At 40.0% G+C, this 9,912-nt stretch overlaps 1 protein-coding gene across 1 annotated transcript; it reads left to right on the plus strand.

Moving 5' to 3' along the window:
- Nucleotides 1–2,100: 2,100 nt before the first annotated feature.
- Nucleotides 2,101–7,175, plus strand: LOC133123647 (uncharacterized). Its single transcript, XM_061234124.1, has 6 exons — nucleotides 2,101–2,257; nucleotides 3,157–3,465; nucleotides 3,926–4,186; nucleotides 6,298–6,565; nucleotides 6,925–7,018; nucleotides 7,170–7,175. The coding sequence occupies exons 1-6, from the start codon at nucleotides 2,191–2,193 to the stop codon at nucleotides 7,173–7,175; spliced, it is 1,005 nt and encodes a 334-aa protein (XP_061090108.1). The 5' UTR covers nucleotides 2,101–2,190.
- The last annotated feature ends 2,737 nt before the right edge of the window (nucleotides 7,176–9,912 follow it).

A 9,912-nucleotide genomic window follows, 5' to 3' on the forward strand; every position in this document is an offset into this window, starting at 1 on the left:
AGTGTTTGTCAAACAGACCATCTCCCCTTTCCCACGTCCTTAGCCAACGGGCTGATCAGCAGGAACCAACAGAATTGTGTCGTCTCTCCTGTTTGACGTTGCGATGCGTCCTGCCAACCTAACATATTGATGAGCCACCAAACACAACCTGCGTCTGTGTATTCCTTCTCAGTGCGATTCACAAAATGTACTGTTAAAAATCTTTAATTTAATAAATCTTTCATTTCATGAAAACACATTCATGTAGCACGTTTTCCAGATGGCACTGTCACACAGCAGTTTTACAGAGGTCCAGACCTGAACCTCCAGTGCTGTATATTATTCTGCTGCTCTTGAGAAATGGTTGAAAGAAAAACTTTTTTATATATTAGATTGCTTTTGAATTCATTCACGTTATAACTTCTTTGCTTGGATGATATTTTAGCTAGTTTTGTTTAGCTATGTAAGCTTTTTATTGTTCATATGGAAGTATGTACACTATTGCTTTGCGCTGTAAAAAAAACAGTTTTACATAAATATTAATCAAATTAATCAAATAGGCCCTCGTCATTATCTTTTTTGTACAATTAGAAATTGAAATTGTACTTTCAGTGCACTTCCTGGTTATTGGTATGCACTTTGCACTTTGTAGTACCTTCCTCTGGATAAGTGCATCTGCCAAATGCCAATAATGTAATGTAACATAATTTTTCTATTCTTTCACTGATTGTGTTTTAAGTTTTCGTCATGTAAAATAACTGCTTGTTTTCAACCATTTAATTTGGTGAGTTTATTTTCTATTAGATGGAAATACAAACCCTCGACAAAAACTTTGCAATAAAAATATATTTTCATGATTTCTATTTGTTTTTCTGTTCCTTTGCATGACAAAATCAATTAGCACACCCATATTTTCAATTTTTATTTAGCAGACACCTTTATCCAAAGTGATGTACAACACAGTGCATATCAAGGTCATTAGAACATACAGAGCAGGTCAGATAAGCGACAATTCACCAAAAAACCATTGTACAGCCATGAACATGGAAAATAAGCCAAGTATCTTCACAGTACCACAAATACAAATACAAGATAATAAATACAAATACAACTGCACCTAGATAAGACTGAAAAGTACAAGGGGCTAAAAATTCTGACAGGTGAACAATAGATCAGGGTACTCCCACAGAGGAGTCCAGGTACAGTGTGTAGAGATGAGTCTTCGCTTGGTACTTCCGCAGAGGAGTCAAGGTACAGTGTGTAGAGATGAGTCTTCACTTGGTACTCCCACAGAGGAGTCCAGGTACAGTGTGTAGAGATGAGTCTTCACTTGGGACTCCTGCAGAGGAGTCAAGGTACAGTGTGTAGAGATGAGTCTTCACTTGGCACTCCCACAGAGGGGTCAAGGTACAGTGTGAAGAGATGAGTCTTCACTTGGGACTCCCGCAGAGGAGTCAAGGTACAATGTGTAGAGATGAGTCTTCACTTGGCACTCCCGCAGAGGAGTCAAGGTACAGTGTGAAGAGATGAGTCTTCACTTGGTACTCCCGCAGAGGAGTCAAGGTACAGTGTGAAGAGATGAGTCTTCACTTGGCACTCCCGCAGAGGAGTCAAGGTACAGTGTGAAGAGATGAGTCTTCACTTGGTACTCCCGCAGAGGAGTCAAGGTACAATGTGTAGAGATGAGTCTTCACTTGGCACTCCCGCAGAGGAGTCAAGGTACAGTGTGAAGAGATGAGTCTTCACTTGGTACTCCCGCAGAGGAGTCAAGGTACAGTGTGAAGAGATGAGTCTTCACTTGGCACTCCCGCAGAGGAGTCAAGGTACAGTGTGAAGAGATGAGTCTTCACTTGGTACTCCCGCAGAGGAGTCAAGGTACAGTGTGAAGAGATGAGTCTTCACTTGGTACTCATGATAGCTTTATTACTTCAGATGTCAAAGATGTCACAGTGCTGAGCACAGCCAAGAGCAGAACCATAGATTTCACAAGTCTCATTAAAAGTCTGCAATCTGTTGCAGGATACAGTTTAGCCAAAGCATTTTGTACTTCCTCTTATTCTAGCCATTTCCTGAGAAGTTATACCGTGGAAAGAAGCTTCACACCAGTAACCAGAAGGGCTGTGTAGGGCAGAAGTTAGACACCAGTAACCAGTTGGGCTGTGTAGGACAGGAGTTAGACACCATTAAGAAGGGCTGTGTAGAGCAGAAGCAATGGGGATGGTACAGTGGTGGACCCTACTCTGGATATCGAGATACTGTCACACACTTTCAGCAGAGGGTGAGTCTCTCTTTCTGCCTTAGTTTGACATTTACTTACGTATTCAGATATAGATCTCACACAGATCCAATCAAACACACACACATGTATATATATATATATATATATATATATATATATAAAAATACAGTCTTAACTTTAAGAGGAGTATGTGACACAGATAAGTACTATAATAAATTACCCAAGAGAAGGCAAAAAGTTTCAGCATATTGCTTTAATCCATGAAATGGCGTTGTATACAAATGCCAGGTAGTTCCTCACCCTGTTTAAAAATTGTAATCTTTTCATATTAAAATATTAATTAAATATTAATAATATCATTATTATTATCAGTATACATGCAGTTATACATACACATTCACTACCCAGAAAAATGCATGTTTTTGCATGGAAAAAATCACAATATAACAACATCAACAGAAGATTGAAATGTTGATAGCGTACTGCAAACAGGTCAAATTTCTGCTTGCCAGGTTCCCCCTCCAGGAAGTGTCAGCTAAAAGAGAATAGTTTTGTAAAATTCTACAACCACCCTGAGCATCGCAAAAGACATGATAGATAGATAGATCGATAGATAGATACTTTATTCATCCCGAGGGAAATTTTAGATGGTGCAGATCTTGAACAGGTATAAAAGCAGGACTACAGCTGGTATGAGCTCATCTCAGTGTCAAATGCAGCTCAAATATTCATTAATCAAGAGCAAAAAAAATGACCTTTATCTTAATTCGTAGTTCTGTATCGGCTTCCAGACTTCCTTTGGTTTTATCTTGAATTTAATCACCTGGTTTAACTGGAACTAACTAACTGCAATTAACCTCCATATTGACATGCAATATTGTCTTGCCTGGAACACAATTGGATCTTGGTATATTTCATATATTTTTCTCTTTCTGCAGTGTTAGTGCAGTACAAATACTTCGTTCCTGGGCAGAGAAAGGACATCTCTCTACAAGCCCCAGCTGAGCCCAAAGGGACAGAATTCATCTGGGAGTGGACACCACATGATGGAAGCAATAAAAGACTCATGATGACTATACAGTCCAATGGAGACTTTGTGAGGAATTCATTGTTTTTTTCTATTTCAAAGGAAAGCAAGTATGACATTCGTCTGGAATCACAGTCAGACATTGCAGGGGTTTTTACTTTTATTCAAACTAAACCAGAGAACGTCAACTTGGCCCAGATTAAAGTGTCTGCTGTAAAAGGTAAATGTACTCTTTTATGTAGGTTGTCATGAATGTACAGTAAAAAAGATATCTATTTTATACTACATTAAATACATAATGCATAACATAGTTATATCTTGTATTTTACTTTCACAAAAGTTGAATTTGATGTTAAATTTAAATGATATTTAAAATGGAATCAATATACCGGGAAAAAATTGTACTCACTCATATGGCTCCTGTTCTAAGTCCATGCTTTATTAATTCTGAGATTAGATCTACGATATAGATATTATATAGAGTAAATATATCATATATAGCACAAGAGGCTGGTTGAAATGTATTTTCAGTTATGTTTTTCTTTAAATTCTCAACACTGGAGGACTGTGTATAATATATTGCTTTCAATTCGATTACTATAGTTGCGAGATGTAGCCCACACAATGTTTTGATGAAAAGGCTTACCTTTCTCTAAATCAATATCTCTTTCCTCCTACAGTGACTCAATCGCCCAGGCCCACAATAAATGCAGGTTCTGATGTGGCCTTGAGCTGTGAGGTATCCCACCTTCCAGATTCAGCTACACTGGCCTGGGAATGGGACAGAGAACCCACTGCTAACACAACGCTGCTCTACAACAACACTGCCCACATCATCATCCACAGTGCTGAGCAGTACAGTGTGGGAACATATAACTGTGCACTCCGACGGAACGGAGCGCTTATTTTCAGCGTTCCCCATACATTTAGAGTCAATGAGGGTATGATACTCTGCATGCATTTTTCAGTGGATCTTCTACAAAAGCATTGTTAGCTTTTACCTTTCTTTTTTTATAAGCAGAAATGTGGTGTCTTAACACTGAAGATGAATCCATGTGCTACCCTAGTCATCTTAAAAATCCAGTGTCGTGTATGTAAATGCAGATACTGTATGTGGCAAGTTTGCAGAATATTTATTCTAGCTCTGTGGGAGCTTGGCTGTGGGCTGTGGGCTGTGGTGTGAAAAGAAGGAGGCTGCTGACACTACGTATGAGGGATTGTGCAGCTGTAAACAGTCATGAGATTCTCCAAATTAGGGGGATTAGGATATTCTCAGACCCCTATTCAGCACCAATTTTATTTGAAGGACAAAAATAAAAAAAACTTGCCACTGAAGTTACAACATGTGCATTTGTTTAAAAAAAGTATGAAGTATTCTAACGTATTAATGTTGAAATTCCTACAAACAATGGTCCGACAAGCATGTTTCCTTCTGAGATAAAGGTTGTCAAATAATAATAATAATAATAATAATAATAATAATAATAATGGAAACAACAAAATGTAAATGCATACTGTAGGCATGTCTCACTCATTACTGCAGATTGAAATGACAGTTATGTTTGACTCTAATATACTATGGTATTTAAAAAAGGAAAAAATGTAATATTATTTATTAGTTATATAAATTATGATATATATTAATTAAATATATTCATTTAAGAAAGTGATCCTGGGAGCTAGGTTGTCGGGGGCACTGTTAGCCCCCAGTAGGGTCTCCCAAGGCAAATTGGTCCCGGGGGAGGGGTCAGACTAAGAGCAATCCAAAGACTCCCGGGATACGGCCAGACAATGACCCAATTACCTCGCCCGAAAAAAAAAGGGGCCCCCTGCTGGAGCCAGACCCGGGAGGGGAGCTCGTCGGCGAGCGTCTGGTGGCCGGGCCTTATTCCATGGGGCCCGGCTGGGCACAGCCCAAACTGGTCACGTGGGGTCGTGAGCGCCACTGTGTTGGAGTTCCACCCGGGGAACGAGAGGGTCGCCTCTCTGCGACTACGTGTCGCTGGGGGGAAAGCTCTGTCTGTCATTTGTGCAGTCATGAGATTCTCCAAATTAGGGGGATTAGGATATTCTCAGACCCCTATTCAGCACCAATTTTATTTCCATCCATTATCTTAACCCGCTTATCCTGAACAGGGTTGCAGGGGGGCTGGAGCCTATCCCAGCTTACATTGAGCGAAAGGCAGGAATACACCCTGGACAGGTCGCCAGTCCATCTCAGGGCACACACACCATTCACTCACACACTCATACCTATGGGCAATTTAGACTCTACAATCAGCCTAACCTGCATGTCTTTGGACTGTGGGAGGAAACCAGAGTACCCAGAGGAAACCCACGCAGACACGGGGAGAACATGCAAACTCCGCACAGAGAAGCCCCAGCCGACAGGGATTCGAACCCAGGACCTCCTTGCTGTGAGGCGGCAGTGCTACCCACTGCACCATCCGTGCCACCACCAATTTTATTTGAAGGACAAAATGACTGACTCGCCACTCAATTTATAACATGTGCATTTGTTTAAACAAAGTTATAAGTATTCTAACATATTAATGTTGAAATTCCTCCAAACAATGTTCTGACATGCATGTTTCCATTTGAGATAAAGGTTGTTCAAATAATAATAATAATAATAATAATAATGAAATGTAAATGCATACTGTAGGCATGATTCACTCATTACTGTAGATATAAATTACAGTTATATTTGATTCTAATATATTGTGGTTTTTAAAAAAGGAGACAATAAACAAGAGAAAAAATATTATTAGTTAATTATATATATTATTATATGTACATATTAGTTCATTTAAAAAGTACTGGCATGCCATGTTCTCACACAAACCTGTAGGCATGCTGGTCTGTCTGTAATTATAGCTTGCATGGCTGTAAGAGGTGCTATATTGTTCAGGGGCTATTCTGTAATGAGGCTTCCATCTTCTGAGTTGGCTGACTTGCGCACAGTTATTTACATTTGTTGCTCACTACCTGTAGCATTAGTACATGTGGCAACTGGACATAAAGTGATTCTAACCACAACTTATTTCTGCAGGTTCATTCGGCACACAACGCACTCTGTACAGAGGGAGTTTGAGCAGCAGTGAGGTGGTGCTAATCTGCCATTCTCACTTCTCATACAAGAAAGCTGAGTGGTATTGGACCCCACTGTCTCAGTCCTCAATCCTTCTGATCTCAGCTGATAAACACAAGGATGTGTCAGTTTCCATGGAGACAGATAAAGAAAGATTCTCATTTGATGTCTATGATGGGCATAAGTTTCCTCTGAGAATCTCACCAGTGAAGTTTGGCGACAGTGGAGGGTACACCTGTTATTATGATGGACAGACGTACAGTACAGTAACTCTGGTAACTATTCGGGGTAAGTTTACAGATTACACAATTTACAGGACTGAATACATCGCCGTTTGATTGAACATGATGCTTATTAAGTTCGCTTTGTTAGTTTCAGTTTTATTTTGTTTGTTTTACAAAATTCTGTGTCATGCATCATCATCAGCAAACAGTAAGCAACAGAAGTGTTGGTCCAAAATCATGAAGGTAGTGCACTTTTTACGGAAACTCCATTACTAATAATGGATGATATCTGCATTTTTCCTGAATAAATAAATAATGCATGTACTCTCTCAGTCTCTGCAGAGCCCCCTGGTGGTCTGTCCAGGAATCAGTCCATTGTGCTGAAGTGTGAGATATCGCGGGAGATCGACTCTGTGACCCTGGCCTGGCTCCGGATGAAGGGGGGCAGGGGGGAGCTCGTAAAACAGGAGGTCCTGACAAAGAGAACCCCAAAAACGATGCTCAGCCTCACCCTGCCCAGCCTCACTGAAGACCAGCTACACTGGGCCTGTGTGGTGTTCACAGGGAGCGTGCTCAGAGCACAGGTCCCCCTGCACCTCACGCTGCTAGGTATGAACTGACCCACCCTGTTCCTGGAGGTCTACCATTCCTGCAGGTTTTCACTCTGTTCCTTGCAAAAAAAGGTGGGGATATCCTGTGCACAGTCCTGCATAGTGTATTCCAGAGGATTAGACTGACGTCTACGCTCTTAGTGGGCCATTCCTAGCCTTTGCTTTTCCTTTTTTGACGTCATTCCTTGGTTGAGGTTTCGTTCCAATATTTGGAGCTATTCGTATCTTGGCACGACCCCCTGTCCCAGCTGAAGTAAAGCAGCCGCCAAGGCATGATGCTGCCCCCACTGTGCTCCACAGGAGGCACGGCGGTCCTTCAGTGATGGAGCTGTGGAGTCTTTGCTCCAAACATATCTTTGGTCTATTCAAACTGTAAGACATTTTCCCACATAGTGACTGAATGCATTTTTTGCTAAATGTAGGTGTGTGTGTGTGTGTGAGTGTGAAATGACTTCCATCTTTCCACAAACCCTACAGGTCCTATACGGTTGTAGTAGGCCTCTTCTGTAGTAGTTTTCTCCTCGCCCTGTCATAAACTTTGGAGGGACATCCTGGTGGGACGATGTCTTGGCAATGTTGTTGTGGTGCCACTTTGCTCTTTACCCTTATTGTTTGAAGGTCTTCACCATGTTCCATGGTACATCAAATGGCTTCAAATTTATTTCATACCCCCCTTGCTGATTGGATTACAATGGGATCCCTTAGATGTCCTGAAAGCTCTTTGCAATCCATGGTTATCCCAGTGTTACATTAATGGCATTTGGCAGACGCTCTTATCCAGAGTGACGTACAACAAAGTGCAAAGTGCATACCCATAACCAGGGATAAGTGTGCAATTTCAACTGCTACCTGCGCAACAAAGATAAGGACTGGGGCTTATGGATGCAACCAAGAAAATGTCAAGAAAATCCAGCAGGAAATGTTTGTCTTTATTTGGGGTTATACTTGTATTGATGACAGGTGTATGCAAATTACCTTTGAACATGATTTTATTCCAACGAGGACATTTTTTATTTTATTTTTTATTTATTTTTGACATTTTTAATTTTCTTCCTAAAAATTATCGATTCGTTTTTTAACTTGGATTTTTTTGGTTGCAAGGACGGTAAGATGCAGTTTTAATAATACAAATATGAATTATTTTGGTCAATAAGCTAAATTAGCTAAATTAATTTTACCTTCTATTTCGGAACTTCCCAGAAACAGTAGAGCAGCACCACGCCACGTGACAGGGGGAAGGGTATTATCCAGGAAGTTGTTTAAATGTGTTCCTAAGGCTGTCAATATGCATGCCAGATGCAGATTTTTAAAGCATCTATAGTCGTCCATTAACTATACAAATGGAAAATGAGTGGCAGTGATTTCGGCAGGCTTAAATTGGTCAACTGATGACCAGACGGAATCATAAATAAGCTGTTAAAATAGGAACTGAAACCAGGCCACGCCCCAGAGCATTGTCACTTCTGTCACTGCTGTGCCCTAGTGTTTCCTAATATGGCAGCCCACTTACTGCAAGTCATATTTATTAATCTAAATTGGCCTTGCTCTTTGTGATAGCTTTCAGCTTTGTATACATAACACCAATGTAACACTGATCTGGCCCCTTTGTTATTAACTTTTCAAAATCTCCCTTCAGAAAACGTGAGAACCAGTAGGGCTCAAGGTTTGGTACTGTCAGTATACTCTATCTAAAAATTTAACTTTAAATTTAAAATAAAAAATGTAAGCATTACATTTTGTCATGTCACAGTTTCATGTCATATGCGATAGTCTTGGGTAGTTAGGCTAAATAAAGAGTGTAACTTTTAATTTGACTAACTTTAATGCAGCTAAATAAGGAAATTGAATACTCTCCATGTTCTGAGCTCACTTGTTAAGTTTTCTTCTTTTGTGGTAATACAGATGATGGAAGGCAGCTGGTGATCATTTTGGCCTGTACTGCCGCGGTGTGTGTTGGACTGTTGTTGTTGTTGTTCGGAGGACTGTTGTCTCGCCGTCTGAAAAGAGGAACAGGTAAGAGCCCTTTTCAGCAACACTTCCACAGAGCATTCCCTCTAAAACATAGCTTTGAACTCCACTGAGCAAGTACAGTCAGTGTGATATTGCAAAAAATTGTAAATTGTAAATTAGGTTGTTAATTTTCTCATTTTGTTATTTTATACATACTTCATTTCAATGTGGCTATGTTAAAATAACAGAGAGAGTACTTAAACATATTTTGCCCTTGACTAAATGCAAATTTTAACCTTTACAACAATTTTTTTCTGTTTCTGTTTCTGTTCTCTGATGGTAGGCTACAATTACTAGGACCAAGTTTTTCCCTCCTGAAGGAAGGATAATATAATGTTTTATTTAATTGGCAAGAAGTATATTTCATTCATTTACGTATCAGCCGATAACAGCTTAGAACAGACTTATTTACATCGGCTGATATGATGCACCAGAGGGTCGACACATCTGATTGGCTGCAGATAGTGTAGGTTAAGTGATCTGATTGGCTGCAGATGGTGTAGGTTAAGTGATCTGATTGGCTGCTGATGGTGTAGATTAAGTAAAACAAAAAGTAGAACTAGTCTAATCTGAACCTCTTATCCATAATTTTTATTCAGTCATAGTTGATACCAGCCAAATTTACAGGCAAAGCTGTATGCTCAGTTGCTCTCTAGACTCCATTCTTAATAATGAAACAAGTCAAAACGTTTGCTTGCATAACCCAACTGCTTACATCTTTCCTTCCTGGT

The sequence above is a fragment of the Conger conger genome, chromosome 3 (assembly GCF_963514075.1).
Source record: "Conger conger chromosome 3, fConCon1.1, whole genome shotgun sequence".
Classification (NCBI taxonomy): Eukaryota; Metazoa; Chordata; class Actinopteri; order Anguilliformes; family Congridae; genus Conger; species Conger conger.

Excerpts from the sequence above, each read along its gene's own strand:
- LOC133123647 (XM_061234124.1), top strand. The coding sequence starts at position 2,191 with ATGGGGATGGTACAGTGGTGGACCCTACTCTGGATATCGAGATACTGT. Across the intron at positions 2,258-3,156 it reads TCACACACTTTCAGCAGAGG|TGTTAGTGCAGTACAAATAC; the intron begins GTGAGTCTCTCT and ends CTCTTTCTGCAG. Across the intron at positions 6,566-6,924 it reads AAGTTTGGCGACAGTGGAGG|GAATCAGTCCATTGTGCTGA; the intron begins GTACACCTGTTA and ends TGGTCTGTCCAG.